Source organism: Pyricularia grisea (genome assembly GCF_004355905.1).
Source record: "Pyricularia grisea strain NI907 chromosome Unknown Pyricularia_grisea_NI907_Scaffold_1, whole genome shotgun sequence".
NCBI classification, from domain to species: domain Eukaryota; kingdom Fungi; phylum Ascomycota; class Sordariomycetes; order Magnaporthales; family Pyriculariaceae; genus Pyricularia; species Pyricularia grisea.
This window is the reverse complement of record NW_022156716.1, coordinates 4034147-4049335: the sequence shown is the minus strand read 5'-3', so window position 1 is coordinate 4049335 and position 15189 is coordinate 4034147. Positions and strand designations below refer to the sequence as shown.

The window sequence follows — 15189 nt, the reverse complement described above, 5'->3', positions numbered from 1 at the left end:
GTAAAAGTGATGCGATTGTTGATGATGATTAACGACTGGATGAGCCGGACCAAGACTCAAGATGAAGGTGACTTTTATGTAACGAATGAATGAAGGAAGACCAAAGAGGTCTATCAAGAAAGAAGTCACTGGACAAAGGTAATGAACGTTTTGCCTGAACAATAGAAAGGTCATGTCAATTCCTTTGTCGCGAGGGATGGCACTTGTCTAAATAAATGACTTTCAACAAAGGCAGATCGGCAGTAAACAATGCTTCTCCAATAGTCTGGATTGCACAAACGGGCGAGATTAGTCCAGAGCTAGCCAGTGCAATGAGGATTCGGAGCTTGAAGAGGTAGGTGTTGGCGTTGGGTGTTTGCTAGTTGAACGGCTCCCCATTTCCGAAGCCATGCGAGCTTTGTCCTCGTGCTAACCAGCCGAACCTGGTGTCTACGACGCAGCAAAAAGGATGCGTAAGTCTTGAAAATCTCAATATTCAAACATAGGGATCGGTGGCAAACTGATGGCACTCCTGAGACGGGCTATAGATTCTACTCACTAGGTCCAACCGACCCATCGGGTTCTACCGGTGGTTTTCTATTTTCTTACTGATGACGATTCGGTTCCTCAGGGGCCTCCAAGCTTTTAACCCCTTTTACAAAATGTTTACGAAATGTATCCTAGAGAATCTCGGACCTTCTCATTCACCAGAGAGGCTACCTCCTCCTTTGGCCAACCCTGACTGAGCTAGTGGAAAAAGCACGGCCATGGGGGGATCACCCCAACGACGCGTCCCCTTTAGTTGCCGCGTTTTCCAGAACTCAAGATCCAATCAACTCAGAATAAAATCCGGGGGTCAGAGATCCCGAACTACCACAACCTTTCATGTCCGGGGGGGTTGACCTACGACGGATGAAAGGTCTTGGCAAAAGCCGATAATGGGCATTGAAAGTCAGCAATCAGCCGTTGAGTTTTTCGACCTTGGTCAACGGTTAAAAGGTACCATCGGAAGCAAATAATCCATTTTAGTAATCGAAGGAACGTTTGTTGTAAAAGGGGCAGTTTAGTTTCTTTAGCGCATGTGGACTTCCAGTGTGGGGAAGGGGTAAAGAGTTGAAGACTTGTTAGACTCGTCCTAGTGACATGGCGAGACATTTGTCCGGGGAAGAATATGATTTACCATATTTCAAGGTGATCGAGGTCCCTGTAATCTCAAATCGACTGTCACAATGGTGTGGATGGATAAATTTCCAAGCAGACGAGTCTTGCCGAGTTGAATCGCCGGGTTGTCGCATAAAAAAGTGACGACAAAGAAAGGAAGCTAAAGTACCGTACCTGCAGTACAATGGGCTCCATGCTATAAAATCCGCCAAGATCCAATGGCATTAGAAAAGTGGGCCCTGTTGCACAAAATCTAGTGGGGGTAGGTGCAAACAGGCTGCACCTTACTGACCTTTTCGGTGACTTTTTTCTTCAATGCAGTTTTCAGTCTCCATATCAAATACAACCTCAATGATGGCATGAAGTAATGATAAAAATCTAGCGCTCTGCTCTGATCCGTAATCATGAGCACTCGTCGGTCGACTCGCGCCAGACGTGCGACATACAAAGCCGTCGATTACGGCCTTGACGACGTCGATGGTGAGCTGGAAGTGAACGATATTACAACTCCCTCCAAATCCACCAGACGGCAAAGGAAGCCTTCGGTAGATGAGGATGGAGACTTTGGGAACGGGTTGGTACAGGATGATGTCGGCCAGGACCCGATAAGCGACTTGTCGGCTGCAGAAGATGAGGCCCAGGCCGATGAAAGTGATGTAGGTTATGCTTCACACGCCAGTTCAACGAGGAGACCAAAGGTCACGGCAAAGACCCCTAGACGTCGCAAGAGTGCGCCGATACAGTCAAAGCCTAGCTCGAGGCGGTCATCGGTCCCAGCCTCCAGAGCGTCCGGGGAATCAGGAGCGGCGGATGCGCCAACAGAGGATCTCACGGACATAGGACCGGAAAAGTCCGGAGATGCAGTCTCCAAGGTGAGGTGGCGATTACCAAAGAAGAAAAAGTCACAAGCGGCATATCGAGCATCACTCAAAGTGGTCTCGAAACGAAAAGGACCGCCCGAGACCGACGGGGAGCTGTGGCGCTATGTGGCCGACAACCTCAACAAAAGCTTGAGGGTCTATCTAGGTCCATTGCAGCGTCACGATCGATTCGGCCTGCTTTTGGAGACGGTGTATGGTCCAGATGTGGCTGCAGTCGCACTTGCAGACAACTTGCGACTGCACTATGTCAATCACGTCCTCCCCGACCGCGGGTTGAAAAGACGCTGTTGTGTCATGCCAAGCCCCTGGGTTCCTGACGGTTTCGAGGCAGAGCAGAGGAAAAAGTTTCATGCATGGTACCGACAGATCACCCAGGGTGGCACTGCCTCACAGAGGCTCGGCACTATACCGGCCAGACGTAGGAAGAAGCTTCTACCTGAATCGACCAAAGGAGACTTGATTACATTCATTGGGCCTCATGATAGCCAGAAGCCTGTGGTAGTTCCCCAAGGGAGTGCGATAACCCTCTCTGAAAAGGACGAATCTGTAACGGAGGAAGGACAACAAGCTACTGGCTGGCTATTCGATGTAGGAGGTGTACCTTTGGCTATAGGCTGGGCGCCCCGCGCGGATCCCGATGCGGCGCAAATCCTCGCCATTGCAGTTTCACCAGACTCGGATTATGCATTCTACCGGACCGAGAAGGCAGTCCCTAAGGAGGACAAGACTGCCGGCAGTGTGCAGTTCTGGAGGTTTGAGTCAGAACTGGATGGCGATTCTGTGCGCAGACCTTGCCGCAAACCGCCGCAGAGAGTTTCGGCCATCTGCTTCGACTGGGGTAGAGTGAAGAGACTGCAATGGTGCCCAGTGGCCCCAGTGACCAAGCCAGGATCCCTCTGTGGCGTGATTGCAGTCTTGTGTGAGGGTCAAGTGCACATTGTCGAGGTCAAAGAGCCTGAGGCAAGCGGCGAGACACAGTTCGGTGGGTTTACCTTCTGCGTAGTATAATATCATATGGATAGATATCTAACCAAACTTGCACACCCTTTAGACTGGATTCAAACACCTCTTGCCACAATCAGCCTTAAAGAGGAAGAAACTGGGATACTGGCAACTTGTTTCACATGGGTCAATGTGAACCGTATAGCTGTCGGATTCAAGGATGGAACCATTGGCATATGGTCCATACAGCCCCTTGTTCTCATATCAAGACAAGTTGTTCACCACGCGGAAATGCTCGACATATGTTCGGGTTACCCTTCGCATCCTTACCTGATATCATCCGTGCCGTTGGGAGGATGTCCAGCCATTACCGACTTCACAGATCCCTCCCAGGAGACGGCGGCCCACACTACTCCAAGTGCCGTTTTCCAACCCAACATGCTAGATTGGTGCGAACACATGCAAGGATTTCTTTCAACCTATGCCAACTCCACCCCGGGCTCTACAACTGTCGCTTTCCTGGCAATGAGGTATCCCTCGCAGCTACGGACCGTCTTCCAAGGCTTCAGCCAGCCTATGTGTCTGTCAGCCGGCAAGACGCACTGTTATACGCTGATTGGATGTGCCGACGGCTCGCTCTGGTCATTTAACACCATGCGCAAGGTCTTCTACCTGCGAGGTGAGAAGCTGTACAAGATCAAACTCTTTCAACACGAGTACAGAAAGGCCAACGAGTCCCAGACTTCTGATGGAGATGCCAATGGAGAAGACACGACGATGCAGGACGCACATCAGGAGGAGAACGCAGATGCTAAACCGCAGATCCGGGGAGCAGTTCGCATCCTGCATGGGTTCAAGCCCGAAATCAACGACAACCCAAGAAATGATCACTCCAGGGCAGTCATGAAGAAGGCTCGGGAGAAGGCAAAGGCGAAGGCGAAGCGGACGGCAGCACGCAAAGGCGAATCGGCCGCAACCAATGGTTGTGAGCTGGTGGAGCGGACAGAAAGGGACGACTACCCGGAGGAGCACAATCCACTCAAAGGGATCATGCTACATGAGCCTGAGACTCGAGTGGTGGTTTGTGCTTGGAATCCTAATGTTGACTTGGGTTGGTGGGCAGCTGCTGCGATGGGTTCTGGCCTTGTAAGGGTGATGGATTTGGGCCTCGATTGAGGCTTTTTCCATTTTGCTATAACCTAGGCGGATGACAGATCGTAAGCCTTTTTCTGGTTTGATTATCAAAAAGTGCATTTACTAGTCTAGTCTAGTCCAGTCTAAAACCCACCCATCTTTGTGAATCACTTAGACAATCCTTGAGCTTCGGCGGAATGGAACAACATGGTAACAAGGGCACAGTTTTCTTTGCTGGGGAAAACACTGTTCAGCATTGTGCGGAACCCATCGGACTATGCCGGAAGTCAAACGCTTTGATCATGCCGTACAAGTGAGATGCGGCGGCGAGGAGAACAAAGACGTGAAAAATCTGGTGGCTGCTACACCATATGTCAAATTTACCAGGAAATGACCGTTCGGGCCAGCGTGCCTGCCAATCAGTGAATGTCAGCAAGAATGTTATTCTGGGTTTTTTTGTTCTTTTTTGCGTTTTGGAGAATTCAGGGGTTCAGCCAGATCTTACCGCATAGATGAAGGCTCCGAAAATGTACATGCCGCCCTGTAACAGCACCCACCGCAACCCCATCCGTTGGTCCAAGGCAGCGAATCCATCCTCGCCGATGGCATGCATCACCGGTACAACGCCAGAGAGGCCCAGGCCCACGAACATAAGGGCTCGGTAGGGCCGCCAGGCGGGGGATCGGAAATGGTCTACCCAGGAAACCGCCAGGCATCCTAGGCCAAGAATACAGATCTGATAGAGGACGTGGTCAGGTAATGTCATAACAACAGGTATCAATCTGTAAAAGATTTGTCACAACTTCGGCAATCAAGGCCAACTCACCATGGACAGATACAGCTCCAACAGCGCCGGATGGCAACGGAAGCCGTAGTACAACGCGGGGACGTAGCTGCCGACAATGAGGAACACGATGCCCGTGTAGTCGAGCTTGTTCCCCCACTTTGCGACGGCGGGTGAGTGGTTGCTCAGGGTGTGAAAGGTGGCGCTCATCCCCAGGCAGAGGAACGCACCGGCGAAGAAGCAGGCGAAAGCGAGCACGTCACCTCCGTAGGCCTCGGCGACGCGGGGCCTGACGACGGCCTGCAAAAAGTACGCACCCGTGGCCGTGAACCCGACGGCGCCGACGAGGTGCGTCCAGATGTTGACCGACTCGTTGTGCAGGTGCAGCAGGCTGGCCAGCGACGCAGCGTAGCTGTTGCTGGTGCGCCGGTACCCGCCCAGTATGAAGGCGTTGTCGCGCCGCCAGTCCTCCAGCTCGTCCCATAGGATCAGGAGCGTCTGGGATGCCTTGTCCTCGACGGCCTTGACGGCGTCGGCGACCTTGTCGGTGGCGCTCGTGGTGGTGGCGTCCTCGGAAGGATCCCGGCGCCGGCGCACGCCGTTGGATGGTGGTTTGGGCATTATTTATGCGGATTTTGGAGATGGGATACCTCAGTTATGGACGCCTTTTTTTGGTTTGGTTTGATTTTTTTCTTTTCTTTTTAGTCTAAAAATGTCCTTGTTCTATCCTAAACCTCCGCAAAGAAAGCAAATTCGAGGCTTCATTTGTATGGTCTCCATGCGCATAAATTTCTTTGCAATTTCGCACATGGGATTTTGTGTTTTGAACTGTTCTTGGTATTGTTATTTTTTATTTCTATTTCTGTTGAGGGCCGAGGCAATCATGGTTATGGATGTGGAATCATTAACATTACAGTTCAACAATTTCCCCATCTTTTCCAGTACTATTCACCCTAACCCTTGTATTGTCCCTGAAAGGAAACTCCTTTGCCGTCAAAAAACAAGGACTTCGGAGGATTTTTGGGAGAAATATTTCCAGGACCTTAAGTACCCAGGTCCGCGTTTTTGGCTCAATATATATCACGTTGTGCAATACATGGCCTAACGTCACTTCAACTATTCGAGTGGTCGCAGGATACCCAGTTGGCTGCAACAACCAAGCACATGTTTCACATCACGAAGTTTGTTGACAAGTTGAGCATAACGAAACGTCAAATTCATATTCCCAGTTTCTCGTAGTCCTCAATAATAGAACTAATCCACAACTCCATCGCTGCGTGTTCTGAATCAAGCCGACGCCGAGGTCAACATGGAACCGAGTGGTCGCTCAAATGCCAAAGCCAGCCAAACGCAATGCTAATCATTTCTTTCCGCTCTTCTTGATGCCCTGGGTACCTGTGTTAAGAGGTCCCTTGCCCTTGGCCTTGTCTGCCATCTCCTTCTTTGCCTTCTCCTCTAGTGCGCATTACACAGCGTTAGCAGCCGACGCGGAAAATATTATCCAAGTTTGTTTCGTTTCGTTCGTCTGAACTTGGAATATAATGGTAGTTAGACTAACCGGCGCGCTTCTTCTCGAGGAAAGCCTTGTCGTCGTCGTCGAGGTCCTTGGCGCCCTTCTTGGGAGCCTTGAGAGGCTTGGCCTTGCCGCCTAAATGTGCAGAAAACGCGTGTCAGCAATGAGCAGGATGGCGGGGAGGACTGGTCGTGGCTTGAATTCGCGGGCAGTTCAGTACGTCATACCTTCACGGTTAGCACCACCCATTTTGATCTTCTAAAAAGATTCTGATGAAGTTATAGGCTGCGGAATAAAGACTGCGACGACAAGGAGACTTTGTTGCCAATGCGCTGGTTCAGGTGGGTTCAAAAGATGGCTCTGTTCAAAGGGACTTGGAGAAAGACGGACCAGACCCTTTTTTGCCCCTCTTCCAACTGCAACGAGGCTTATCGCTCGGGATAATCAGCCGATAAGGCAAGGCGCTCGACTTTTCACTCTAGCGGTGAGTGGGGGCCAGACCCACTCTCGCCATCTCGACGCGGTCGCCCTACACACCAATTTCACGTACATTACACACTGACTGCATCCGATGAAGCTGGTGGATGACTCGCGCGAGCAATCCAGACTCTCAATCTCAAGCATGGGCATTTGTTCACAGAATCATCTCTTCACCGTCATCTGTTGATCCGTCACGGAATCTTAACCACCCGATAGTTACAGCTTCCCTTTACGAATTTGCAGTGGCTTGCAATCAGACCGACATGATCTGACTGAAAAGGCTCTAGGTTAGATCCGGTTGGGCGCATTTGTCGCATCTCACTTGCTTCATCGCTTCTTTCACTGACGCATACGCAAACAATACAACCTCTCGCAACGAAAAAAAGGCCCCGGCTGGGTGACCAAAACACCAAAAAAAAAGAGCAAACAAACAAAAGAAAGATTCTCCATAGGCAGGCAAATCCAGCGCGATGACTTCCGGGTATAGCTCAGACGAAGGTGAAATTGTCGAGAACGGCAACCATGGTGTGAAAAAGGCAACCACTCTGCCGCATCGTGACGGGGCCAGCGGTGTTGACCGTACCAATAGAAATCGAGGCAGGCCGTCCCGGTCTCCCGAACCCGGCTTTCGTTCCGGCTCTCCACGCGGCTCCAAGCGTGCCCGCGCTGACGACCGCGACTATTATAATGGATCCAGGGGCGGTGGCGGCGGCTCTGACCGCGACCCGCGCCGGTTCCGCGTTCACTACGAGGAGCCATCACGCCGCCGCGATCGGCTCCCCCGCCAGTACGAGGACCTAGATCGCCCGGGTGCCAGCGGCCCTCTCCCCTACGATGACCGAGACTATCGCTACGACGACAGAGATGGCGACAAGTACCCAGACAAACGTGCACGTCACCGCAGCAGATCGCCGTACCGCTCAACGCGGGCTGATAATGGGGGACGTGATAGGGGTGGTGGCAGAGGGGATGCTCACCATCGCGATCGACAAAATCAGGATAGGGACCAGGCTGAGTCTATCAAGTATAGTGCCCACAATGACAGACAGCCACGGGACGAAACCATGTCCAAGCGGGCTCGTCCTGTGGTTGATGATAGTAGCCAGAGAATGGTCCATGCTAAATCTGTTCAAGGTGTTGCCGAAGAGCATAAAAACGGTGCTGAAGATGAAAAAAGAGAGTATGTCTCCCATTTCTACTGACTATATCCTGGATTAACTGTTCAATAATTGCTGACCACCCTGCTCCACCCATGCAGCGCTGGCTCCAAGCAGCCCGAGTCTCAGTCCGAAGATTGGGAACCTCCGTCTGTCGTGGACGAAGAGGCTGAAATCGAGCGTCGAAGACGGCGGCGTGAAGAGCTCCTTCGCAAGTCACGCGCCTCGACACCAATGCAGCAGCAGCTTCTCGCTGCATCCGCTGCCAAACTTGCGGTTTCGACTCCCGAATCGACGCAGGGCAATACGCCGCAACGGACTGAAGTCAACACACCTCACTCCGGTAAGACACTATACAGACACCACAGTCCTACCTCTTCTCTTGAGTTACTAATGCCTTTCTAGATGTGGTATCTCCCGATCAGTCCCCAGTGCAAGCCAACGATGCTGGAACGCCGGAGGCTCTGGATATGTTTACTGAGCAGGACCTGGTCAACACTCACAACAAGGGCAAATCCCTGGATGAGGACGGCCCCTCGGCTGCCGACTATGATCCTACTGCTGACATGAAAGAGGATGAGCGCCGTGACGAAATGCGACATGGCAATGTCGGATTGCACGGGGAGGGTCCTAACACAAATAATGCACCGTCCCTTGGCAATGGAGAGTCCATGAAACAGGAGACAGATACCGGTGCCTCGAAAGTAGCTAATAACGAAGACGACGACGACGACGACTTTGACATGTTCTCCACGGCCCCGCCTGAGAGGTATGTTGCACCCAAAAAGTCGGCTCAAACGGCTGCAGCAGAAGATGAAGCAGGTACTACGCAGCTGGCGCAGGGCAATGGTGGCGGTATCCTCGAAGGCGATGACAAGGACGGCTACTACAAGATCAGACCGGGGGAGATCCTTGACGGCCGGTATCAGATCCAGTCGGCACTCGGCAAGGGCATGTTCTCAGGTGTGGCGAGGGCAATGGACATGACGAACAAAAAGCTCGTTGCCATCAAAATCATGCGCAACAACGACGCCCTACGAAAAGGAGGTTTTACTGAAATCGCCATCCTGCAGAAGCTGAACGATGCAGATCCTGAGAATAAGAAGCACATTGTCAAGTTTGAGCGCTCCTTCGAGTACAAGGGTCATTTGTGTATGGCCTTTGAAAACTTGTCACTCAATCTGAGAGAGGTGCTGAAAAAGTTTGGCAACAATGTTGGTATCAACCTACGGGGTGTTCGCGCTTATGCATACCAGATCTTTTTGGCCCTGGGGCACATGCGCAAGTGCAGCATCATACACGCCGATTTAAAACCAGACAACATCTTGGTAAGATCAACATCATTGCTTTTACTCCGGGGATACACCTGGCCGGCTGACTAACTACATTGATGTCATCCTGATTTAGGTCAACGACCAACGTAATGTGCTAAAGATTTGCGACTTGGGTACTGCGATAGACAGATCGGATGCGGCGACCGCACACAACGAGATCACACCTTACCTCGTCAGTAGGTTCTACCGAGCGCCTGAGATCATTCTAGGAATCCCATATGATTATGCCGCAGACATGTGGTCGATCGGTTGCACCTTGTACGAAATGTACACGGGCAAGATTCTCTTCACGGGCGACAGCAACAACCAGATGCTCCGCGCTATCATGGAGATCCGCGGCAAGATCAGTAGAAAGCTTTACCAACGGGGTGAGCTGTGGCAGATGCATTTTGACGAGGTCGGCAACTTTTTTAGCCAAGAGAGGGACAAAGTCCTGGGCAAGGTACGTTTGACTTGCTTGTTTGCTTGGGTGTTTTGTTATTTTCTTTTGGTCCAGGTCTTTAGTCTGGCTCCTGCATCACACTCTCGCTTCATGCCCCCCACTGGCGTCATTGGCGTCTATTCATTCGTTTTCTTTGGCTTCATATTCTTTTTTGTTTTGGTGTCCACATTCGTGACATCTGCAGACATAGCTTGGCGGCGGTTGCGCTACTTGTTTCAAGATTGCGAGTGTATCGTCGAACCGACAATGACAAGTGGCGCGGCAATACTTCTATTTTTACCTCCCCTGTCTCGCTTCCCCCACCCAATGATTCCGGGGGCGCCCAACGACAAGACAAACCATCAGCGGAATTACTTCATCCGTGTCCCTCCATCCGACTCAGCACATTGCCATTTTACCTTTGAGTTGGGAATTTGTCATTGTTCGCAGCGGGTCAGATTTCGAGGCTCGACCTGGTCAGCCATACTCGGCTCAGTTTCCGATGCAAAGATGTTCAGGGATTAAAACAAATAATTCCGAGGATCCAAGATCGTCGTCCAGTGGAGATGGATCCAGTTCAGCAAACACAGCCTACCTACCACCCCTGACTAGCTTAACGGCTGGCGCCCACCTGATTAGTGAAGTCGCTGCATCCTTTGGGGTGTCAGCGTCAACGCAGGCAACATCATCAGCAGTAGCCCTGTCTCCTGGGCTTTCCCGCTGACTGGAAATGCAATCAAATTACACCCCATTAACAAGCCCCCAACAGCCCAGCTACCGTCATCCTTAACCCTCCCTACACCTTTGTCTATCTTTGGCTGCGGCCTTTCTCCATTTCGGTGGGCCCAGCGTCCGACGGACCGGCCGGTCACATCAACATCCTATGCCCACCCAGTATGATGCTAGGCACTCCTATCCCGCACCCCTCTGCACCGCCATACGCCGACCGCATGGATCCTCTCCCCAACATTTTCTTGCTTGTGAATCAAAATAGCAAATGCATGCAACGCAGCCCATAAGTTGACTAACTCAAAACCCTGTAGACTACCGTCAGGACCCTGGCCGCCATCAAGCCAACTCGCGATCTGCGGACTCGTCTGATGGCCGCGTCTGCTGGCATGACGGATACCGAGGCCAAGGAGCTTAACCTTTTTCACGACCTCTTGGATCGCTGCCTCCACGTCAATCCTGACAAGAGAATCACTCCGGCTGACGCCCTGAAGCATCCCTTCTTCACAGCCAGGTTGCATACGACTGGCCGGCGTTGACGCTGCCTACAAGAGCTCCCTTGGGGCTTGGGCGTGAAATAGACAACCATAATTAGAATTAGGGCCCCCACCGTCTGCGGCATGCATATATTCGCGAGTGAAGCTTGTTTGTCAATTTTCCGGAGCTATGACGGCGCTGTCACGAACGACATAGGATGCTATGGTACAAATATAGATGTGCGGGGATGTGCAATTCAATCTCAAGCCATGTGCTTATTACCTGTGAGCATAGTACTATCTTTTGCCCCGCGTCTTTCTTTGGTCATCGTCTCGTTGTGTCTAAATTCCCAGCGGGCAGGAAACGAGGCGGCTTGATGACCAAGGACACCAGCGCTTGCTGAAACGCGCACAAAGCCGCCATAAGCTGAATGTTTCTTATGATTCTTAATGTCCCTCTGTCCTTGGCGGAGTGTCCCTGCGGGGACGCGAACTGGTTCGCACAAGGTACCTACCTATCAACCTATCTAACGACGATGTAGTCAGATGCTCGTCTTCACGCCGGGCGCTTGTCGTTATTTCCCCTTCCCATGCTGCATAAGCAGGACCCACGGATTGTCTCCCCGAGCCCATTGGACACCGTGTGGTAGATCCACCATCGACCCGTATGATCCCGGATGATGTGTACCAAAGAAAGTCGACATACGGTAGGATTTCGCCATAGTATCAGTGTACAGTGTACAGTGTATGCACATCATGACCTGTTGCACCATTTCACTACTCGATTGTTGTCCAAACGGTCATGTGGATGGTAGAACTGGCCCCTTTTGTCGGGCTCTTCCTGTGCCTCCTCACACGCCCACTGTCCACAGTGGCCGAGTTCTAACCTAGTGGTAGCGGGAAGTGGGCAACTGTCGAGTCGAACCAGGGGAGGGAGAGTCGGTCACGCCCCTCAGCCTCGCAACCCCCAAAGTCCTACCATCTCCGCCTCACACTGCCGGGTCCCGCACGCGGCCTGACGATTAATCCCCGTCGTGTTCCCCCTCCCTTCCCACTGATGACGACCGAGACAAGTACGAGAAAAAGAGCTCAAGATGCGGCCCTACGGCAAAGTCGGCTAGGCTTGCACCTTGTTATGTCCCTCCCCCCAAGGTGTAGTAGACTGGGGTGACGGTGTCTTGGGAGCGTAAACGGCAATGTATACAGAGAGGCAGGAAAGACTCGTACCCTCCTCTCCTCCAAGTCATTGCTTACACATGCACAGATCTGACTCGGTGTAACTGAGGCGATGTTTTGTTTCTTCTCTTCTTTGTCTCATGCTTCTGCTAGTGCGTTGTGTTTCTGTTTATGTTTGTTGGGTGCTGGGATGAGGCTTCCGAGCGAGGCTTTTTCTTTCTTTCTAGGTCTGTGGTTTTCCCGACCAGGACATGCAACCCGGGAGGCTACATGAGTGCATCACCTCTTTTCTTGGACGAGTTTCTACCTAGAGGTAGATGGGGGCGCTTTCCTGTGTCTACTCTCATAGACCGTAGGGGAGGCAGGAAAACCCACCCTGATTGCGGTCGGTGTGGCATGGTGAGACACTCACAAATATTGAAAAGAGAAAACATCGCTGGTCGTTTCCGCTCGCGTGTAACATGATGGCTTCCGGGAACCTGCAAGTCACGCCGAAAAGAGCATACCAACCAAACGCCACCCAATTTTCCCCCCATTGCCCGTCATCTTGCTTGGTGTCGGGGATGACTTTGCGTATGTAAGCACGGCCGGCTATGTTTACCAAGGCCAAGGTCCCCGTCGACAAACACCCGGGTCCCCGACGCGCTTGTGTGTGGGGGAATTTGTTACGCCGGTAGCCATGATGCGGGTGGGGAGAGTTGTTTGTTCATCTGACTTGTATGTTCGTTTCGTCGTCCGGTATAGTCATAATCGGCAATGTTTCTCCGGTGTGTAGAGCTGTCAGATAGAGTGGGATCAAGATGTTGACAGAAGTCTGCTCGCGCAATTCAGGGGGGAACGGAGCAGGAACCTTGCCCCCCATTTACTTTGGAGATATGTTTGTCCGCCCCTTATTGGGAGAGTACCTTAGCCTAGGAGTTTCTTTGTTCCAGCAAACACCAACTTGGCGATGGGCAGGCACCACATCCCACACTGCACATCCACAACACTGCCCTGGAGGGTTACAAGGCTTTCGCTGTGTCGTGTAGCTCGGGAGAAGCTTCTCTCTTTTTTTCCCCCACCCCTCATATCCTCAATTCGCCCTGTGCACCGTCTCACGGGTCTGTATCTGTCCCCTGCCTCGGGCACACCGAGACAGAAATTACTTATCATGTATGGCGGAGCACCTAACCCTCTCCGTCTTTTCTGCGATGGTTCAAGTCCTTCCTCCCTTGCTGTCCTCGTACTAACAATCCGGGGCGAGAGAGACTGGTGCGGGAAGTGGATGAGAAGTTTTCCTGTGCGTTTTGGCTGGCCGACTAGGGGGCATGGGGGCTTGAGTACGTTTTTTGCATCAACAAAAATGCACGTTGAAGAGTCGGGGAATTTTTAGGTGTCCAGGAAAAACTACGTGCTGCTCTTTTTTTTTTCTTTGTTCTGCATCTCTGCAGGCTCATTCCCCCCCTTTTGGATGGAATGGGTGACATTTCAATAAATATCCGGGGTTTTTAGTTTTGAAGTGGAACGATCGATTATATTTTGTTGAATATGTTTACTTTCAATACTTGTGATTGTACAAAGAACCAAGTTGTTTTGTGATCCAACGCTTCACACCATTTACCTTTAGTTTAGGCCCAAATAGGATCCCAATAGTAACCAGGTATTTGTCGAGGATTTCTGAGTGTGCAATCGCTGTTGACCATGACTTCCAAGTTGAATTTTTCGTTTTTTGATTCAAATCTGGCGATTCCCGGGGGATTGTGAACTTCTCGCTGATCGGAAACCATCTCTCTGTTCCCCTGTGTGTAACCTCTGTCAAGCATCAATCTAACCAGACAGGTTCTAACGATTGCTGGAGGAACCATTACTCGAACTGGAGGTGCCATTTTGTCAGCTGCCATTTGAGGTGTCACTCTTGGAGTGGCCATTGCTGGAGTGGCCATAGCGGCGGCGGCTATGGCAAAAGTATATCCAAATTTCATGATGTTTAAGCTTAACTTGAATCGATGGGATGTGGAGTTGAAAGTTTGCCAGAAGAGTAGCGAATTTGTTGCTAGGCAAAGCAAACACAAAGAGCTGATAATTAAAGCAAGAACTAAAAATTGAGAAAACCGAGATTACAACCTACTAATATACACATTCGAATAAACATACCTTGAAGCATTTTTATAACGTGTACCAAAACAGATTTAACCTGCTATATGTGTCATGATATTCCTTGACTTGACCAGTGTTTTCTTCCACCGCATTGATACTGACAACCTCGAAATCAGGCGCATATACATCATATACTGAGAATAAAACTAAGAATAGTATACTAACTTGGTTGTCATGTATATATGGCATGACGATACGGAGATCGGCTGGACGGGTTCACCGAACAGAGCTGATGTCTACCGACTTTACACTGGTATCTACAGAGCTTAGTTTGGTCAATAGCAGCTCATGGCTATTTACAATAAATAAATTAAGTTTATGAGAGCAATCAATCAATGCGTATGACAATGATTTAATTGTACCGTACCATTTTCGCACCAAAAATACTTCTTTCTTAACTAATTAATGACTCGCACATCTCCAACCCAGCTACTTCCTTCCAAACAAGGAGCGGGCGGGAATTGGGGGTAATTGAGAATGACTTGAACAACGGCCACATTATGCACTCTTGTCCAAAAGGAGAAGACACCGCATATGGAGAGAGGCAAGGTTAGTACGACGACGGGGCGGAGACGATGACGATCTGTCGTGTAACGGGTTGTTTCCGGAGGAGCAATGGGATCCAAGCACGGCATTACTTTGATAAAAAAATAAATAAATAAAACTGTTAAAAAAAAAGATTCCCTTGGTCAATCTGGGAGCTTGCATGATTGTAGAAAACCACCCGCTCGTTTGCGATCGCCTCCCATTTGCGGTCTGTGAGGCTTTGTGCTACCATATTTACCGGGGCATCCTACTCTATCATTTTCCGGGCGGAGCTTGCTCAGTTAGATGGGATCGGTAGCATTTTTGACAAGTATGACAAGTGTTTTTTTTTTCTTGGTCG

At 50.8% G+C, this 15189-nt stretch overlaps 4 protein-coding genes across 4 annotated transcripts; 2 read left to right on the top strand and 2 right to left on the bottom strand.

The window, feature by feature from the left end:
* Positions 1-1544: 1544 nt before the first annotated feature.
* Positions 1545-4139, top strand: PgNI_01228 (uncharacterized protein; the record flags this gene model as incomplete). Its single annotated transcript, XM_031121302.1, has 2 exons — positions 1545-3003; positions 3073-4139. 2 exons carry the CDS (start codon positions 1545-1547, stop codon positions 4137-4139), a joined length of 2526 nt encoding a protein of 841 aa, XP_030988042.1.
* Positions 4140-4347: 208 nt separating this feature from the next.
* On the bottom strand, positions 4348-5502 carry PgNI_01227 (uncharacterized protein; the record flags this gene model as incomplete). Its single annotated transcript, XM_031121301.1, has 3 exons — positions 4348-4509; positions 4603-4833; positions 4924-5502. The coding sequence occupies 3 exons, from the start codon at positions 5500-5502 to the stop codon at positions 4348-4350; spliced, it is 972 nt and encodes a 323-aa protein (XP_030988037.1).
* A 739-nt stretch (positions 5503-6241) lies between these two features.
* PgNI_01226 (uncharacterized protein) lies at positions 6242-6643 on the bottom strand (the record flags this gene model as incomplete). Its single annotated transcript, XM_031121300.1, has 3 exons — positions 6242-6336; positions 6440-6529; positions 6622-6643. 3 exons carry the CDS (start codon positions 6641-6643, stop codon positions 6242-6244), a joined length of 207 nt encoding a protein of 68 aa, XP_030985976.1.
* Positions 6644-7344: 701 nt separating this feature from the next.
* PgNI_01225 (uncharacterized protein) lies at positions 7345-11054 on the top strand (the record flags this gene model as incomplete). Its single annotated transcript, XM_031121299.1, has 5 exons — positions 7345-8054; positions 8133-8374; positions 8437-9359; positions 9439-9807; positions 10830-11054. 5 exons carry the CDS (start codon positions 7345-7347, stop codon positions 11052-11054), a joined length of 2469 nt encoding a protein of 822 aa, XP_030985975.1.
* Between the last annotated feature and the right edge of the window lie 4135 nt (positions 11055-15189).